The 20466-nt window shown below is 39.6% G+C and overlaps 2 protein-coding genes across 9 annotated transcripts in view; one reads left to right on the plus strand and one right to left on the minus strand.

The window, feature by feature from the left end:
- Positions 1–149, minus strand: part of MTTP (microsomal triglyceride transfer protein) — a 74076-nt gene extending 73927 nt beyond the window's left edge. The window contains exon 1 of one of the 3 annotated variants that reach the window (XM_089303025.1): positions 15–149. The gene's annotated coding sequence lies outside the window, so the exon portion shown is untranslated. The remainder of the gene's footprint in view (positions 1–14) is intronic. The other 2 variants (XM_051820148.3, XM_089303028.1) reach the window with 2 other exon arrangements.
- On the plus strand, positions 18–19755 carry TRMT10A (tRNA methyltransferase 10A). 6 transcript variants are annotated; one of them, XM_089303029.1, is made up of 10 exons: positions 35–172; positions 2631–2711; positions 5485–5675; positions 7626–7788; positions 9088–9159; positions 11424–11498; positions 13664–13813; positions 15286–15391; positions 17718–17962; positions 19182–19755. In XM_089303029.1, exons 3-10 carry the CDS (start codon positions 5494–5496, stop codon positions 19278–19280), a joined length of 1092 nt encoding a protein of 363 aa, XP_089159155.1. In that variant the 5' UTR covers positions 35–172; positions 2631–2711; positions 5485–5493; the 3' UTR covers positions 19281–19755. The 6 variants fall into 6 exon arrangements, with proteins under 6 accessions (XP_051676112.3, XP_051676115.3, XP_089159157.1 ...); XM_051820152.3 differs by lacking the exon at positions 2631–2711 and having other exon boundaries at positions 18–172; XM_089303030.1 differs by lacking the exons at positions 35–172; positions 2631–2711 and adding an exon at positions 971–1103.
- Positions 19756–20466: the final 711 nt, after the last annotated feature.

Genomic DNA, 20466 nt, shown 5'->3' on the forward strand with positions numbered 1-20466 from the left:
CGAAGTTGGCGCACTTCGATGACGTAGGACGTAACCACCGCGGTAGCCGCCACCACGCCCCTGCCTCTGGGAGTTGAAGTTTCCGACGGAGGATTCCTGAGCGGTGTCGAGGAACACTCCAGAAAGGCTTATCTCTGCGAGCGTTCCTGCTCCCCATCAACACCTCAGCAAGGTAACTCTCCGGGAACTGTGGCTGGTTTTCGCCTGCTCTTTGATAGCTTTGGACGCACAATAAGCGCATGCCATGCTGTCCTCGACTGGCAGCAAGGGCTTCCGGGGGAAAGGGGAGTGGGGCCGAGAAACTGCTAGTAGCGCGGCTGTTGCGGAAGGAAGTGACGTCAGATTGTATGCGCCCCCGCGGCCTGTGTGGCCGCTCTCTGACTCGCTGGTTGCAGCTTAGTCCCGCCTCTCGAACGCGTCCGCTGGCGCGCAAGTCCGAGGCGTGGACTGCAGAGTGGGCGAGGCTCTGCCTCCCGGCTTGGCGGGGTTACGTTAGTTGTGTATTGTGAGAGTGGGGAGCCAGCCCGTAGTGTGTAAGGGCGTGATTTTGTAAAGGATGACTAGAGTAGGAGACCTGGGCCCTGGAGGGTCGGAAAACTACTTGGGATTCTGCCACTTTGTGGCCAGTGACGGGGGCAAGTCGCCCACTCCTTTAATCCTGCTTTAGCTTAGTTTTCCCCTGAGGAAACGTGGCGGAGTCCTGGGAGAAGTCGTCGCAGGTGCTGCTAACCCCGCTGTGGTGCCCCAAGGACGATTTTTAAGGAAATAGAGGTGTTAGCTTTATTCCATTGAAAGCCTCTAAGTTTAAACATTGAGAGTTTTAAAAATATTTTAGTATTTATTGCAGAGCTGCCAAGAGGGTAAAAACATCTCTTAGTCAAAACAAAACAAAAAACTTTACCCCTTTTGTCCCAATCCTTCGTCCAAATTAAACATCAGCTTTCGCTGCTGCAGATTTGCCTAACTCGCTTTGTAAAGGGTGATTCCGCCGCTCTCGCTGTCAAGTCTTTGATCCCATTCTGCAATCATTCTTGATTTGTTTGGATCTTTGTGGAAGAGACTTACCGAGACGGTTTATATCATGCACTTCAACTCATGCAAAGGTTTTTAACCTTTTCACTTTTATTGATTTGTGATGTGTCTATCCAGCCTTAAGCTTTGCTAAGAAACAGGAAACCCAGGGAATGGTGAGCTAAGATTTTTTACATATTCATCGTATCCACAGCAAATGGCCTGAGTCATCTATTGGGTTCTTAGCCTTATAAACCCTATCTTTTATGAATGCACCACGGGATTTTAGAAAAATTGTTTGCTAAAGTAGAATTTCTCACCTATTTAATTGTTTTAAAATGCCATTCTTAAATAGACGTGAAACTTGGTTTAATGAGTGAAAATACGTTATGAGCATCAGTGCATGTGAGGGAAGAACACAGAACACTTTGCATGGAGATTTTGTAAATTATGGCCCACACGAAAATAATCAGAAAGCAAGTGTACTTAGTAAAATACCAAACTGCTTATTAGTTAATCCAAACAAGCTAGTACGTAATGAAATGTTTTAGTGTAGACAGTTGGAGTTGGTAAGAAAGTATACTGTGAGCAATAATTTATAATCAAGCTAGCTAACAAAACGCTTTTGCTGTATTCCACTTAGGTCTTAGTGGGTCTGGCTTGTTAAATAAAGCTTAAAATTCACTTGGTATGGTGTGTCTTATTAATTGGAAATAGTTTTAGAATATTCATGGTGGTGATGTTGACTAGCTCATGAACTTTCCTTGTATTTGATACACTGTTTAAAAGCATTACTGTGGTAGATCAAATTAAATGTAATGAGACTTCTTAGGAAAGGCTAAAGCTCCCCCTGGTGTACATAGCTATAACAACACATTTCTTAGCTTTAATTTTTTTTTTCACTCTATAGAGCTTATCAACACTTGGAGTATTTGAATATCGCCAGGGAACTAGCTGACAATGATGCCTCTGATAAACAGAAATGTGCTCTCCTGGAATATTATTTCGTGAAGAGAGTACTTTGTTTCCCATGGATATTAATTGTGTTTTTAAGTTTACAAACATCAGTAAATCTTAGGTTTTCTCTAGTCTTATTCTTTGAATACATGCAATGCTGAAATTTTTTTAAGGTACTGTGTATGGAAAGTAAGTAAAATAAAAATCCTGGGAAATCACAATATATGTTTAAAAATGTTCTTCCTTCTAATTGTTTTAGCTTACTGAATTAACCCTGTTTCCATTTTCTTTAATACCTATCTATTTTTAGACTTAATAAAAAGGGTACATTCAAAGGTATACATTTGTGCTAATTAGTTTCTTGCTTGTATCTCTCATTCTGTATCCAAGTCTTAGCTGCCTCGCCATTATTTTTCTGTTCTTTCTCTATCTGCATCCTGGGTGAGATTGTCAGGGTATCTTCTAACTAATCAATTATCTCTTGGGCTCCAGGTAATCTGGAGTTTTTCTCATCTATTGAAATTTTTATGTCTTCATTTACTAGTTTTCTTATGGTTTCTTTTTCATGGATTCTTGTTTTGCTTCCTCACCCCCCCCCCCCCCCCCGCCAGGTTTTATGTCACAATTTCCTGTTTTTACTTTTACGGTTCTTATTTCTTTAGATTTCTTTGAAACATTCCAGCCAAAAATTTTAAAATCATTTTAAGATTGTACGATTAGAGACTGGTGCTGCGGTGTAGCAGGTAAAACGTGGACTTGTTTCCTGATTTTATTTTCTTAGTGCTTTTTGTAATTTTAGTTTGAAGATGCATCTTGAATGAAATTATCACCTCCCCTCTCCTATCTATGTCTCTGCAACTGATTCATATCCACAAGATTTTGTGATGGTTCCCACCCAGGATCCTGTTCCATGTTTCAGTATGCTGAAGATGTAATGTGGATAGTTCAGATTCTAGTCATGCAGTTTTAGAGGTTGATGTGTCACTTCATGGTTGCATAAGGTTGTGACAGAAAGGCTGTATCTGCTTCCTTCAGGCTTACCTATGTGCTCAGTGTCTTGGGAGCCATAGTGTTTCAGTCTTTTTCATGGAACAAGGAGGCCCACCCCATGCTGGTCTGTTTACTTCTCTCTCATCCCCTGCCTGTTATTACTAACATTATTATTATTGTTAGTCTCCTCCCTTTGTTAAAGTTAGGGAGACTTAAAAGCTGCCTTTGCCCAGCAGGTCCAACAGGAATGCTATCCACCCACTGTGCTCTTTTTATTTCTCCTTTTATATTTCATCTACAATTTCATGTATTTTGAGTCAGGATGCTTCAAAGCATGAACTTTTGGCAACCACCTCTAGAAAGTCTGAGTTTTTTAATGTAATGGCATAGCTATAAAAGTGGACAATTTTTTCTTGTCTTGTTACTAAAGAAAGCAAAAACCATCCAATAAAACTACAGCTTAAATTATGCTCATTAAGGTTTTGTCCTATAGCTAAATTGTGGAGTTTTCTTTTAGATGTTAGCTGCTTTGCGTAGACTTGCTGGCTATCTCTGTAAGAAAGAAGAGTTGGAATTTTTCTTAACGCCAGTAGAACATTTGGTGGCATCATGTTTAGGGATAAATAACAACTTTGTTTTTAAGCTTTAGTGTTAAGTCTGTTAAAGAGAAAACAAAGCAGTGTCTCTAGCCTTTGCCTTATCTGAAATCAAATCTATTTCTAGTCAGTAGGTATAAAGACATTTGTGGTGAAGTCTAAATAAAGATATTTGAGATAACCTTGAACAGTCCACAAAACCAACTGATTACAGACTCTTTTGTGTCCCTGTTTTGTTTTTTTAGTCATGACTGATTGTGGACTATTTACAGTTGCATGTTTACAATGAAATATATTGGAGAACACAGCCAAATTCGTAGTCTGCATTGTCCAAAGTTTGTAAATCTTAAAACTTTTGTCAAAACCTATTCTAAATGTATAACCACATAATGAATTACACTCTTACTTCCCTTGTTCTGCAGCGTTACAGAAGATGATAGAAAAGATGCTTTCCAGCTCTGTAAAAATCTTTCTCCTATAAAAACTGTATTTTCATTATATGAAATTTGAAAAATCAGAAAACCATGAATAACAATTGAACATGGCCGGTGCTGCGGCTCACTTGGCTAATCCTCTGCCTTGTGGCGCCGCACACTGGGTTCTAGTCCCGGTCGGGGCACCGGATTCTGTCCCGGTTGCCCCTCTTCCAGGCCAGCTCTCTGCTGTGGCCCGGGAGTGCAGTGGAGGATGGCCCAAGTACTTGGGCCCTGCACCCCATGGGAGACCAGGATAAGCATCTGGCTCCTGCCATCAGATCAGCGCGGTGCGCCGGCCGCAGTGCGCTGGCCACGGCAGCCATTGGAGGGTGAACCAACGAAAAAAGGAAGACCTTTCTCTCTGTCTCTCTCTCTCACTGTCCACTCTGCCTGTCAAAAAAAAAAAAAAAAACAATTGAACATGTTTGTGTGTTTGCTTTTTAAAATAAGTGGATGTAATCTGTATAATATATATTTATATATTATTTATAATATTATATATTATTCTATATTATATATATTATTGTATAATAATAATGTATGTATAACATACATATTAATCCACTTATTTGGTTTTCTTATTTGTATAAACATTTTCCGTTATGATAAAATAGTTTTGGAAGCGTGATTTTTCCTGACTGCTTAGTATTCCTGGCCCATGTTAGATGAACCATAATTTATATGCTCCCCTTTTGATGACATTCAAGTCATTTCTAACATTTCATTATTAAAAAAATAACACCCCAGGGTCCAGCGTTGTGGTGTAGTGGGTTAAACTGCTGCCTGTGATGCTGGTATCCCATGTGAGTGCTGTTTCAGGTCCGAGCTGCTCCACTTCTCATCCAGCTCCCTGCTAATGTGCCTGAGAAGGCAGCAGAAGGTTGCCCAAATACTTGGACACCTGCCACTTGCATGGGAGACTTGGATAGAATCTCAGGCGTCTAGCTTTGGCCTGGTTCAGCCTTGGATGTTGCAGCCATTTGAGGAGTGAACCAGTTGGTGGAAGATCTCTCTCTTTCTCTAACTATGCCTTTCAAATAAATAAATAAACCATTTTTAAAAAGGCACTGAAGTGTATATACTTGTACATATTTGTTTACATTTGTGATTAATTTATGGGACTAAAAGGAATTAAATTACTGGACCAAAGGGTCTTAATGTTTTAAAGCTATTGAAACATGTATGTGTGTTGCCTTCTGGAAAAATTGTACCATTATCTCCAGTGGTATATGAAAATACCCCATTTCTTCAGGCTTTACCAACATTGTCAGTGAATGGTCTTAAATGATATTTAAACAGTCTTTGCCAGTACATAGATTGAATTGTCTAAATTTGCATTTCTATTCATTATTGATATGGCTGAACTTTAATCATCTCTGTTAATCATTTGGGTTTGTTTACTTTTTTGTGTATCTTAAATTGTTCATGTCAGAAGTTGGTTTTCCATTTTTCAGAGGCACCAAATGTCATCTGAAATGTCACCAGCATTTATCGAGACTTCTAATGTTGAAAGAAAGGAAGACTTAGGTGAAGGTCAAGAGGAGAGCCAGAAGCCAGAAGGTGAAGGGGTTGAACCAATATCTAAACGACAAATGAAGAAGCTAATAAAACAGAAACAGTGGGAGGAACAACGAGAACTCCGCAAGTATGTGTGCCAAAATGTTTTTGTTCAATCCCTGTTCGGAAATATGGGATGTTTGATTTGGCACAGTCTTTTTTTCTTTCTTTTTTTTTTTTTGACAGGCAGAGTTAGAGACAGACAGACAGACAGAAAGATCTTCTTTTTTCCGTTGGTTCACCCCCTAAGTGGCCGCTATGGCCAGTGTGTTGCGGCCGGCGCGCTGCGCCGATCCGAAGCCAGGAGCCAGGTGCTTCTTCCTGGTCTCCCATGCGGGTGCAGGGCCCAAGGACCTGGGCCATCCTCCACTGCCTTCCCGGGCCACAGCAGAGAGCTGGGCTGGAAGAGGAACATCCGGGACAGGACCGGTGCCCCAACTGGGACTAGAACCCGGTGTGCCGGCGCCTTAGGTGGAGGATTAACCTAGTGAGCTGTGGCGCCGGGACAGGACCGGTGCCCCAACTGGGACAAAAACCCAGGGTGCCGGCGCCTTAGGTGGAGGATTAACCTAGTGAGCCGTGGCGCCGGCCTGCCACAGTCTTCTGACATACTAAGTGTAGCTGTATTAATTAAGCTGGGGGCCAGGCACATCATTAGCTAACTCTGTCAATTGGCTACTAACCTTGTGTGTAAGTTGAATTATTATTTTTAGCAATGTTGATAAACTGGCACTCAACACTTTTTCTCACCCAGAACCTGTTTTGAGTAGTGGCATCATTTTTCAACTAACTCAGATTATATTAGTCAGTTTTTTTGTTACTATAATAATACCTAAGGTAAGCTAATTTTATAAAGGGAAAAAGTTTATTTAGCACATAGTTTTGGAGGCTGAAAGTCCAGACAGCATGGTGCAAGCTCTGGTGAGGGCCCTCCTTGGCTGTATAATGTCATTGATAGGGATGCACATGGGAAGACATGTCTCATCACAGAGTAGGAAGCTTGAACAAGACTAGAGTCCTGTAATCCCTCCAAGCACCTGCTCCCAGTGACCTAAGGACCACCCACTAGGCCCTCACTCTTCAAAGTCCATCATACCTCCCAAAACCTCCACCCTGAGAATCAAGTTCCCAACATGTGACCCTTGGGTTATAAACCATATCCAAACCATAGCAGGATTATAGTTAGTATTCATGTCCTAGATATAGACTAAAAATAACCAACTCAGATCAAGTTTTGGCCTACTGTTTATTTTTCTGGAACAGATTTTGGTAAAAGTAGTTAGGCTGGGGCCAGCACTGTGGCGCAGTGGATTAAAGCTGCTGCCTGCAGTGCTGGCATCCCATATGGGTGCCAGTTCAAGTCCTGGCTGCTGCATTTTTGATCCAGCTCTCTGCTATGGCCTAGGAAGCAATAGAAGATGACCCAAGTCCTTGGGCCCCTGCACCCACATGGGAGACCCAGAAGAAACTCCTGGCTCCTGGCTTCAGATTGGTGCAGCTCTGGCTGTTGCAGCCATCTGGGGAGTGAATCAGCAGATGGAAAACCTCTCTCTGTCTCTGCTCTCTTTGTGTAACTCTTTCAAATCTTTTTTTTTTTTTAAGTAGTTAGGCTAAAGTTGTTACTACATAATGACAATTTACTGAGAGAACAAACTATAGTTAATGTAGATTAGAGAAAATGTATGTGTGTTTTGCTTTTTTGAATTTTTGCACTATAAGAATGTTGCTTGAAAATCATGTAGGGAATAAATAATGACTATCAAATTTAGTATTTATATGATTTTATTAGGGTTAGTGTGGTACCAATAATAAATGAAAATTCTTTAAATAGCTTTAGATTGTGTTTGCAAACTGATTTCCTTCCTGTTAAATGGACTATATAAAATTGCTAATATTTGACCATTTTGACCCATTGAAGTAGCAATTTCATACGATTCAACCTGATGATTTTAAAAATAATTATTTTTTGTCTTTTTAGGAGAATATTGTGAATAACTGAATTATAAATAACAAAAAACATTTCAATTACTAATTTTAGACAAAAGCGGAAAGAAAAACGCAAGAGAAAAAAATTAGAGCGACAATGTCAACTGGACTCAAACTCAGATGGAAATGACAGAAAACGTGTGCGAAGACATGCTGTTCACAGCACACTCCGCCTTGTCATTGACTGCAGTTTTGATGACTTGATGGTATTAAAGGTATGGTGAATCAGTCAGAAGCATCCTGTAGGAGCACTAGGCTGAGTCATTTTTGTTTTAGTATGTATTAACACTATGATAGAAATTTGTGTAGTGAAATGCATCTTTAATCAAGTTTTTCAGTCTGCCCCCTAAATTAAATTAGCTAATAAATTTTATGCATATATATGTACTGATGTGTATGTATGTATATGTATTAACAGGGGAGTGAGAGAGACATGCACTTTGTAATTAAATGATAAAACCCAGTAACTGCATATTAATCATAAAATATGTGGGGTTTTTACCATGCTATTGTTAAGGTGTGAAAATAGTAATAGTATGACTCTACAAGAGGTTTTTTTTTTTTTTTTAAGATTTATTTATTTATTTGAAAGGCAGACTTAGAGAGAGAGGCAGAGGCTGAGGCAGAGATGTACCATCTGCTGGTTCACTCCCCAAATGGCTGTGATGGCCGGGTCTGGGCCAGGCTGAAGCCACGAGCCAGTAACTTCTGGGTCTCCCATGTGGGTGCAGGGGCTCAGGGACTTTGGGCCATCTGCTGCTGCTTTCCCAGGCACATTAGCAGGGAACTGGGTTGGAAGTGGAGCAGCTGGGACTCAAACCAGTGCCCATATGGGATTCCAGCATTGCAGGTGGCACATTAACCCTCTGTGCCACAGCACCAGCCCCTGTTGGTTCTTAAGAAATGTTCTTATGGGCCGGCGCCGTGGCTCACTAGGCTAATCCTCCGCCTAGCGGCGCCGGCACACCGGGTTCTAGTCCCGGTTGGGGCGCCGGATTCTGTCCCGGTTGCCCCTCTTCCAGGCCAGCTCTCTGCTGTGGCCAGGGAGTGCAGTGGAGGATGGCCCAGGTGCTTGGGCCCTGCACCCCATGGGAGACCAGGAAAAGCACCTGGCTCCTGGCTCCTGCCATCGGATCAGCGCGGTGCGCCGGCCGCAGCGCACCGGCTGCGGCAGCCATTGGAGGGTGAACCAACGGCAAAAGGAAGACCTTTTTCTCTGTCTCTCTCTCTCACTGTCCACTCTGCCTGTCAAAAAATTTAAAAAAATAAAAAAAAAAGAAATGTTTTTATGATCTCACATTTTAAATGGATAGAAACCGTGAAGTAGTGGCTCACTTGTAGAATTTTAACATAGTAATTTTATTAGGATATAAGGAATTCAAATGAAAATTATCCAGATGGACTTGTATTGTACTTATCTAGTGATCTCTTCTGCTTATTCTGTTCCTTTAAGATCATGGAATGGCCATAGATGATTTTATTAACTTTGCTTTAAAAATTGCACTCTATCATAGGATATTAAAAAACTTCATAAGCAGATTCAACGATGTTATGCAGAAAACCGACGTGCACTGCATCCTGTGCAGGTATGTCTGAAGAGTTTAAAATAGTTTTGGGTCCCCTTTTATATCTTTTTTTTTTTTTTTTTGCCAGGCAGTTAGACAGTGAGAGAGAGAGAGAAGTTCACTCCCCTAATGGCTGCTATGGCCGGCGCTATGCCTGTCCAAAGCCAGGAGCCGGGTATTTCCTCCTGGTCTCCCATGCGGGTGCAGGGCCCAAGGACCTGGGCCATCCTCCACTGTCTTCCTGGGCCACAGCAGAGAGCTGGACTGGAAGAGGAGCAACTGGGACTAGTACCTGGCACCCCAACCGGGACTAGAATCCAGGTGCCAGTGCCACAGGTGGAGGATTAGCCAAGTGAGCCACAGTGCTGGCCCCCTTTTAGATCTTAATTACAACTGTCTGCAAGGTTATCACAGATAAACTTAATTGATGACTACTTGAAAAATGTTTTAATAGAGGAAATGGGGAAAGGGGTATATTACTACCTCATTGTATTACTATCTCACAGTTTTTGTTTTGTGAATTTGCAACTATTGTGAAATAAGATTTTAAAAAATAGTAGTCATATAAAAAAGAAGGTACAATGACACCTCTTTTCACATATGTCATGCAGAGACACGCTTTTCAGTCTTCTACACATTGGTCTTCCACAAATGGCCAATTCTCTGCTGTGCAGTCTTCATTATAGGACACCACAGATTTTGGTATCAGTTCCTCAGCTTTTGTTTTGTTTTGTTTTGTTTTTTGGACAGGCAGAGTGGACAGTGAGAGAGAGAAACAGAGAGAAAGGTCTTCCTTTTCCGTTGGTTCACCCCCCAATGGCCGCTGCGGCCGGCACACCACGCTGATCCGAAGCCAGGAGCCAGGTGCTTCCTCCTGGTCTACAGCGCAGGTGCAGGGCCCAAGCACTTGGGCCATCCTCCACTGCACTCCCGATCCACAGCAGAGAGCTGGGCTGGAAGAGGGGCAACCAGGACAGAATCCTGCGCCCCAACCAGGACTAGAACCCCGTGTGCCAGCGCCACAGGTGGAGGATTAGCCTATTGAGCCGTGGCACCAGCCCAGTTCCTCAGCTTTTTATTCCTTCCAGTCCTGGCGCAAAGTGGGAGAGAAAAGTTAGGGCAGGCACAGGCTGCTGCCAACCACAGGTGACCTGTGGTACTTCTGTATAGGTTTTGTCTATTTAAAGGATTTTGTTTTCTTTTGAGTCACTTAAGCTTAAGCTGGGTAAAGGAGTGATTTGTGAAACTGATAGGTTGCTGTTAAGATCTTTTTGTGTGAATTCTCAGTGACCTAAAAATTAACACCAATGTTAACAACCAGGAACTCTTTTCTTTTTTTAAAAGATTTATTTTTTTGAAAGAGTTACACAGAAAGGTCTTCCATCTGCTAGTTCACTCCCCAGTTGGCTGCAGTGGCCAGAGCTGTGCCAATTCGAAGCCAGGAGCCAGGAGCTTCCTCCAGGTCTTCCCACATGGGCGCAGGGACCCAAGGACTTGGACTATCTTCCACTGCTTTCCCAGGCCATAGCAGAGAGCTGGATTGGAAGTGGAACAGCCAGGACTTGAACTGGTGCCCATATGAGATACCGGCACTGAAGGCAGCGGCTTTACCTGTTACGCCACAGCGCCAGCCCCCTAGAACCGGGAACTCTTAATAAATACTTTAGTTAGATATTTTGTTTTTACCAAGTGATAGTGATTTGGTATTTTTACATTTTGTATTATATTTAAAAATTTCATATCACAGTTCTATGACAGTTCTTAAATCTTCATTTTCATATGTAATAGACTCCTTATGACCCTAGATTCAGACTTAAAATTGGTGTCAGAGTTTAGAATCAACAAAAATTATGAAGATTTTGGACCGATAAGAAAATAACAATGGTGGCAAAAAAAAAAAAAAAAAAAAGGAATGGGTATCGAAACATCACGTGATACCCAGTGCCATAAATAAGTGTAGTTTCTATGTGTCAGCTAAAAAAAAAAAAAGAAAAAAAGGTATCAGGAACTTGACATGGAAGCAGGAACTTTGCAGAGATGTAGCCATTCTAGAAAATTGGATAAAAACATAAACAGAACATTGAAATTAGTATGTTATGAGGTACATGCCAAAAAACACTTCTAATCTACCACAAATTTTATATATGTTCAGTGCATGTCAGAAGTTTTTCTAGATTGAGAATGTTTTATATTTCATTAATGATCAGATGAGTGTGTGAGAGAAATAAAATATTGAATTTAAATGGTCACTTGCTGTCTTTCTCTACCTGCTGATCTCTTACCAGTTTTACTTGACAAGCCATGGAGGCCAGCTGAAAAAGAATATGGATGAAAGTGACAAAGGATGGGTCAACTGGAAGGTGATTAAGATAATTTCTCATGTAATTCCAAGTAGTTTTACACTTCTAAAAGTCTATATTTTTAACCTAAATTCTCTAAAGCGGTCTTCAAATCCTGTGTGTTGCTGAACCAAAGTGTAAGGTTACAACTGGGAAAAATGAAAGAAGAGAGTAAGGTGTTTTAGTTTGTTCTTGCTTCCCTTGAATCTTAACCTTCTGTCTTATGCCAACTTTTTTTTTTAAAGATTTATTTATTTATTGGAAAGGCAAAGGTACAGAGAGGCAGAGGCAGAGAAAGAGGAAGAGAGAGAATTCTTCCGTCCTCTAATTCACCACCCAGATAGCTGCAACAGCCAGAGCTGGGCCGATCCGAAGCCAGGAGCCAGGAGCTTTTTCTGGGTCTCCCTTGCGGATGCAGGGGCCCAATGACTTGGGACATCCTCTACTGCCTTCCTAGGCCATAGCAGAGAGCTAGATAGGAAGTAGAGCAGCTGGTGCTTGAACCGGCATCCATATGGGATGCTGACACGGCAGGCAGTGGCTTTACCTGCTGCACTGTAGTACCGGCCCCCTATTGGCAAATTTATATTGTGTTTTTTAAAAAATAAAACAATTTTAAAGGTCTTTATGTAATTTCTACCTAGCAAACTAACTATGCGTTATCTGTAAAAGGGAAGTTAATGCTAAAATTCAAAAGTGTGCCTATATTCTGTATCTTCTAAATCTGTACTGTTTAGTATTGGACTCCTTTAATGTGATAGCCTGAATTGTGAGTTTAGATGTGCTGTGAATATGAAATACATGCTGAATTCAAAAAGTTAGTACCTAAAACAAAAAAGAGAGAGAGAGAGAATATAAAGTATCTCCTTGGGGTTGGTGTTGGCTGCAGTAGGTTAAGCTGTGACTTGCAACACTAGCATGCCATTCCATAGTGCCAACTCAAGTTCCAGCTGCTCTTCTTCTCATCTCGATTCCTGCTATTACTTCTGGGAAAGCAGCAGATGATGGTCCATGTGCTTGGGCCCCTGCTACCTTTATGGGAGACCTAGAAGGAGTTCTTAGTTCCTGGCTTTGGTCTGGCCAGTCCCTGGCTGTTGTAGCCATTTGGGGAATGAACTAGCAGATGGAAGATCTCTCTCTCTCTCTGTCTCTCTCCATCTCTGATGCTCTTCCTTCCAAGTATCTAGGAGAGTTTTAAAAACGCTCCTAGATAATTTTTTAAATGCTATATTTGAGATGATACCATTTGTGACATATTGTGTTAATGTATTTTTTTTTTGACTGAGAGAGACAGAGAGAAAGGTCTTCCTTCCGTTGGTTCACCCCGCAAATGGCCACTCTTTTTGTGGCTTGTTAAATTTATGTATTGTTCCATCAGCTTTCCAGAGAGATATGTTCACCGGTTTCTTAATTATTCACATCCTTCTTGGAACCTTTATTAAGAATATGTATAGTGTATGGCCTTTTATTACTAAGTTACACATTTTTAGTGAGCATTCTGCTTCATTCTTGTTTCATTAAAAATTATTGGATAAATGTCATTGCAGCCTGGTGATATATCTCCTTTTATAAAATTAGTGTGGCTTGCAAAATCCTCATTGCAAACTAGTTTTTGTATGTGTATCTTGGTAGATACAAATGAAAATAATTGGAAAATGGGAATAATCAATTTTGTAAGCAGTTTATGTTTGATGATTCATGTTAATGGAGAGAAAGTAATTGGAGAAGACACATTTGGCTGAGAAATGTGAACAAAGATGTGACAGTAACAGTGCTCTGGTTTTGTTGGAACAGAGATAAGATTAGAAAGATAGATTAGTGTCCCAGTCAGGGGAGAGTTATGAAGTTAAGAGTTTGAATTTTATCCTGCAAAAAAAAAAAAAAAAAAAAAAAAAATTAGTGTTTTTCGAAAATGAGTCCACAGTCAGGGTGTGAGGGTAGTAAGCTGGAGGGGGCTGAGGCCAGAGACAGGAAATAAAATTAGGAAGCTGTTTAAATAATTGAGGTAGTAGGTGATAGTGAATTGAAGTAATAGGTTCTCAACAATGTGAATACATATTAACAATCTTTTTTCAAACTTCATTTCAGATTTTTCTTTTGGATGGGCTTGTTTTAGGAAAAGAGAATAATCATTTTTAGCCAACTTTCACAAAATCTATTAATTATTAACATCTTGTATCTTAAAGGATATCAACATCAAATCAGAGCACTATACTGAACTCATTAAAAAAGAAGACTTGATTTATCTGACATCAGACTCACCTAATGTACTGGAGGAATTAGATGAATCAAAGGCTTATGTGATTGGAGGATTAGTAGATCACAACCATCACAAGGTACTAAATTTTACTTTTGTGTTTTTTGAACTTAAAATCTATACTCCAATTTCCTGATAGTAAAATACTAACACTAGCCCATCATTACTGAGTGCCTACTATATTTCAGTCACCTGTTGATAGAGAATTATGCTACTAATCGGTTGCTAAGCCATCAAAGTTTATACAACTTTTTAAATTTAGGATTTCTGTAGGATTTTTCTTTTAATTTGTACTTCTTTCTCTTCCCCTCGCATACTCTCATTTGGATGAAAAATTACACAAGTGTGCTTGCTTTTTCTAAAAGAAAACGTCATTTTGTACCGAGCCAGCTACTTCACAGCGAACTAAATTTAACACAGCTGAGGAACCTGTCTACTAAGTGTCTGAGGAATTACCCGTCAGCAGAACAATGGGAAGCAATTCCTTATTCTTGTAAAGCAGCACTATTCAAATAGGGCATTCTGTAGTCTTGCCTCCCCAGTGTGGTCTCTCAGTGATTACTGAGCCTGTGGAATGTGCACAGTATGACTGGAGAACTACATTTCTAAATATTTCAAAAATTCTAATCAATTTAAAGTTAAGTAGTAAGACATGGCTGCCAATTGAACAGTGCAGCTTGGGAGCATCATAGGGAATTCATCAGAATGATCTCTAGCCTTTTTATTTGTTTAGTGAAAAATTGTATTTTTTTAATTTATGTAGAATGAAATTTTTTTCATGTTGTTTGTTTCCCTAAATTAAAACAATTTGTTTACAAAGGCATCTGCTAAAATCTATTTTTAATTGTCACTTGAATGTATAAACTACTGGTTGGGAAATTTAGTTTCCCTTTCTCCTATAGTCTATCTTTTTTCCATTCCAGTCTTGGTTAGACATAGGCTTCAAGGATTTTCATTTTAGGAAGAGCTGAAATTCGTATTCAACATTTTTTTTAGTTGATGAAAACAGAAAAATAAAAATAATGGGTCGTTTTTAAAAATTTTTCATTTGCCATTTGTGCTTCTTAATGTTGTGTAATTGAAACTTAGCTTTCTTTATGTTTCTTACATCCATGGAAAGAGCAATGGTATTTCTCTAGAAATTTGTTTTGACTGTTTTAAACTGAGAGAATAGCAAGGTAGAAAGGTAAAAAGAGTCAGGAGGAAGGTGAGCCAGGTTTTTCTCGAGGTTCTGCCACTTAGTTTTGTAGCAGGGCAGGGAATATAATTTCTTTGACTTCCTTATTTGTAAACTGAGGAGGTTAAAACAAGACTTCTAAGCACTCTGACTATACTTACTGTCAGGAGAATGTTTCCATAAATTAGCAGTTAAATTCTCTCTCTCTCTTTCTCTTTCTGTCTTTCTCTCCTCCCTCCTCTTTTTTTTTTTTTTTTTTTTTTTTTTTTGGATAATATTCTCTGAACTAAAGTCTTTTCTAAAAACTACTTGTACTATCATAGACTTTAAAATAATTTGATATTCTCATCCAAGTCACCATGTCTTTGTTTTAGGGAATCACATATAAACAAGCATCAGATTATGGAATTGACCATGCACAGCTCCCCCTTGGAAATTTTGTGAAGATGAATAGTAGAAAAGTTTTGGCTGTTAATCATGGTAAGCTGGATGGTGGTAAACTGAAAATAGCCTTAGTGAGCATTATGAAAAAGAACATTTCATTTCAGATTTGGAGAAATGAAAACAATACACCTTGCCAGAGACAAAACTGTAAAAAGAATAATTTATAATGTATAAATAATAGAAACTATGATGCATATTTTAGAAAATTTTTGTAAATGTACAAAAGTAGTTAATAATTCTAACTACAGCCTCACTAGTCAGAGATACTTGGCATTAATTTTTTGGTATATTTCCATCCTGTACTTGTTCTTTTTCTCTTTTTGACAGGCAGAGTTAGAGAGAGAGAGAGAGAGAGGGACAGAGAGAAAGGTCTTCCTTCCGTTGGTTCACCACCCAAATGGCTGCTACGGCTGGCGCGCTGTGCCAGTCCAAAGCCAGAAGCCAGATGCTTCCTCCTGGTGTCCCATGCGGGTGCAGGGCCCAAGCACTTGGGCCATCCTCCACTGCCTTCCCAGGCCACAGCAGAGAGCTGGATTGGAAGAGGAGCAAGCGGGACTAGAACCCAGGGTACTGGTGCTGCAAGTAGAGGATTAGCCAAGTGAGCCGTGGCCATCCTGTACTTTTTCTATACATGCAAGGATGCTTCAAAAAGGTTGTGGAAAGAATGCAATATAGAGCTTACTTTGGGGGAAAATATTTTGAAATGTATATATAGTTTTCTATACTATGTATTTTCATTAATTTTTTGAAGATGCTTTATGTAATATTATTTATTATATAATTAAATGCTTTGTTACATAGAATAATATAAATCTAGGGTATTTTCCCCTTCACTTATCATATTTTCTGTCATTGAATGGTTACTAGTTATAACATTCCATCACCTAAGTATGTAATAGTTTAACCATTCTCTTATTGTTGAATTTTTTTTCTTTTTACTGTTGTAAATAACCCTGAAATAGGAATTCTTGGACCTCAGTCTTTGCCTAAATTTTTGCTGTTTTAAATTTTTTAAGGAGGGGTGGATGTTGTGACATAGCAAGTTAAGCCTCTGCTTGGGACACCTGCACCCCATATCGGAGGGTTTTGTTTGAGGCCCAGCTATTCTGTGCTTCCAGTCCAGCTTCCTACTTAGGCATCTCTGAAGTCACTGGATGATGGCTCGGATTCTAGGGTTCCTGCCACCCACATAGGACACCCAGATGGAGTTCCTGACTCCTGGATGTGGCATGGCCTTCCACTGGCAGTTATAGGCATTTGGGGAGTGACCCAGCAGATAGAAAACCATCTCTCTCCGCCTCTGTCACTCTGCCTTTCAAATAACTCTTACTAAAAAATCAAATTTTAAGGTAATATTTTAGTCAGTACAACCAGTTGTTAAGCTGTAATATGTGTTAAAAATTTTCTAAAGAACAGATTCTAGGAAGTATGAAATTATTGATTCAAAGTATAAATGTCTTCTAAAGCTTTGATACATAATGGAAATTGCTTTGCCACAAAGTAAATGCAAACTATTCCTTCAGCAGTGTGTTGAAGTGAAAGTACCTTGGAGACATGATTAATATTCTTTACTCAATATTGAATAAAATAAAAACAATAAACAAAATAAAACAGGCTAGAAGCTCCTCAGAGTGATTCTTTTGTAGGAAAGGTAGAAGAAATTTAGATGAATGCTAACCATTTTTTTTCTTGAATATTATCACATAAAGGATACAGAAATAAAAGCCATAAGAATAGAAAGGGAGGGGCCAGTGCCATGGCACACTAGGTTAATCCTCTGCCTGTGGCACCGGCATCCCATTTGGGCACCGGTTCTAGTCCTGGTTGCTCCTCTTCCAGTCCAGCTCTCTGCTGTGGCCTGGAAGGGCCATGGAGGATGGCCCAAGTGCCTGGGCCCCTGCACCTGCATGGGAGACCAGGAGGAAGCACCTGGCTCCTGGCTTCGGATCGGCGCAGCTCCAGCCATTACGGCCACTTGGGGAGTGAACCAACGGAAGGAAGACCTTTCTCTGTCTCTCTCACTGTCTGTGACTCTGCCTATCAAATAAATAAATTAAAAAATTAAAAAAAGAATAGGAAGGGACATAAAAACATGGTCAGTGTAGACTATAGTTGACAAGGGCGGCTGATGTTTTCTTTCTCTATGTTTAAAATGAATTGAGGAGAAGCTGGGAAGGAGGTAGCAGGCTTGAGAACCTAGGGGCAGACTGACCCTTACAGTCAATAGAAGGAAGCAGTAAGAACAAAGTAGCTATTAAGGCAAACTCGCACTGTTAACCTGAAGGCACTGTATTGTAAAAGTCAGTCTGCAACACTGGGATGCACTTTCCTAAGAAATGAATGACGTTTGTCTTTATTACAGTGTTTGAGATTATTCTGGAATACCTAGAAAGAAGAGATTGGCAAGAAGCATTTTGCACCATTTTACCCCAACGGAAAGGAGCTGTTCCTACAGACAGAACCTGTGAAAGTTCTCGGGAAGAGCAGTCTGCCCAGGCTGAAGATGGATCAGACAGTGATTCCAGTGAGGGGGAGGACAGCAGGAATGAAGCAGATTCACCACATGCAGAAGAAAAGCAGGATAAGGAAAACAGCACTGAATCTACAGTGAGTGCGATATCACACTAATGTTACCTGTTCTTTTAGGTCAGGGAAAAATTAGGAGAAAGTAAAGTGCTTCCTATCCTAGGATATTCAGATTGGAAGAAAATTTATTTTCTCATTTCTGTTGCAAATTTCAAAATTATTTTAGGGTTAAAGGATAGTAAAATGTTCTTTAAACTCTGTAAGAAAGACATTTTTGTTTTTGCAAAAGAAGAATACACAGGTTTTTCTTTTTTATAATTTTTTTTAAAGCTTCCCAAGTTTCTAGAGAATCGTATGTGGTTAGCATGCCTTAATTCTCTTTCATTTACTGGATTGCAGTCTTCCGAATGTTCCTTCTGACCTTTGAGTTTTCCTAGTTCATGTTCATATCTTTTTCTGATCTGTTGCAGGTACTCACACATATCCTGCAAGTTTACCAGGATCTTGTGTAGGGGAGGTTACCCTCCACGTGCGGGTTTTTTATTTACTTTAGTCTTGAAAAAGAAAGTGTTTTAAGAAGTATCAGCTTGATAGACTCAACAATTCATTTCGTTTGGACTATAGAACCCATATGTGTTTCTTCTTTGTGATGCCTTCTCTTGGTTTTGAAGTAATCATTGAAGAGTTGAGAATCTCTTTAATACCTCTTTTGCATTTCTATTATGGTGATAAATTATTTTAATTACAAAATTGAATTTTTGCAAGCTAGATTATTTTATAAGGCTGCTACTTTTGAGGGATCAATTTTGTCTTTACCTGAATTTAAAATGAAATAGCTCTTAGCAGCTAACATTTCTTTTTATAGATTTTTTTTTTACAACAAAGTATTTGTTGGCTCTTAAAGTGAATAAAGCTTAAGTGTGCTTCAGCCTCTTGTATAATAATATTTAAATTAATGTACATGTATATTTCTTAAATAATGACACACATGAAAATATGCATATTATTGTATTCACATCTTTCCATATCATGTATGGTTCTTAGTTATTGGTGGATAATAGGATTGATTTGTATCATTTATGTGAGCAGTTGTGTTGAAAGCACTGAGACCAATTTGAATTTTATTAAGTCCAAAAATTCCTAAATAAGCATTTGCATGGAAAGATTGTGCTGGAGGATGTAGCAAAAGGGTGCTGTTTCGGGGCCAGCATTGTGGCACAGAGGGTAAAACCGCCTCCTGTGAGGCTGGCATCCCATATGGGCACCAGTTCATATCCTAGCTGCTCCACTTCTGATACAGGTCCCTGCTAATGGCCTGGGAAAAGCAGTGGAAGATGGCCCGAGTATTTGGGCCCCTGCCACCCATGTGGGAAACCCAGATGAAACTCCTAGCTCCTGACTTCAGCCTGCCCAGGGCTGACTGTTATGGCCATCTGAGGAGTGAACATGTGAATGGAAGACCTCTCTCTCTATTTCATTGTAACTCCGACTTTCAAAAAACAAAATAAATAAATTAAAAAAAAAAAGGTGGAGTGCCGTTTCACTTTCTAAACAGGGATTAAAGAAGTTACCTTTCAGATGAAGTGCTTATTCTTGCTCGCAGCAACAGTAGCATTTCAGGAGATGCTGAGTTTGGGTAAAATAAGTCTCTGTTCCTATTTGTTTCTTAATGTACGAATACTGCATTTTAGAAAGTATATAACTAGCAATATATATAAATTCTATATTAACTTACGTATGCATTGAGTAAAAAGATTTTTGGATTTAATATTGTAGTTAATTATCTTTTATTTTTGTTCTTTTATTTTTACTAATTGTTATGCATTTTAATGAAAGATATGTAAATAAATAAAGATGAGCCTTGCAATCCTAAAGAACAGAGCTTATGTCTTAAGATATATATTTCAAAGGTTCAGATTTTTTGGAGTAAGTGTGATTTATCAACATGGAATATTATACCTTTTATTTTGTATGAAAAAGGCCACTGTTTAATCAAGAAAGATGAGGAAACATCATTACAGATGTTGCATAGCTTTCCACTAATTATAAAAATACCTGGATTAATTTCTTAATGGCTCTGTAACAAATCACCACAAACTGGGTGGCTTAAAGCAACAGAAATTTATTCCCTAACAGTTTTCAAAGTGCCACAGGGCTATGCACCGTCTGAGTGCTTGGGGAGTAATCCTTCCTAGTCTCTCCCTAGCTGTTGGTGGTTACCATCACACCCCAGGGTTCCCTTACTTGCAGCTGCAACTCTGTTGTCTCCGTTGTTGCCAGTGGTCTTCTGTCCTCTGTCTTCAGTATCTGTATCTGTGTCCAAATTCCCCTCTCCTTGTAAGAAAATCAGCGTTGGATGAAGGTTGACCATAATCCATTGTGACTTCATCTTAACTTATGATTACATCTACACAGCCCCTATTTGTAAATAAGTAGCAGTCAAAGATACTGGATGTTAGGAATTGCATTGTTTGGGGTAACATGATGCTACACACTGCAGGCCCAGATCTAGGCTGTGGCAAAAGAACATGACTACCTCTTTTGATCTAACTGATTTATAAAGTATTTAAAGCATTGGTTTAAAA

This window comes from Oryctolagus cuniculus, chromosome 8 (genome assembly GCF_051225735.1).
Source record: "Oryctolagus cuniculus isolate XC-2025 breed Fujian yellow rabbit chromosome 8, ASM5122573v1, whole genome shotgun sequence".
Taxonomy (NCBI): domain Eukaryota; kingdom Metazoa; phylum Chordata; class Mammalia; order Lagomorpha; family Leporidae; genus Oryctolagus; species Oryctolagus cuniculus.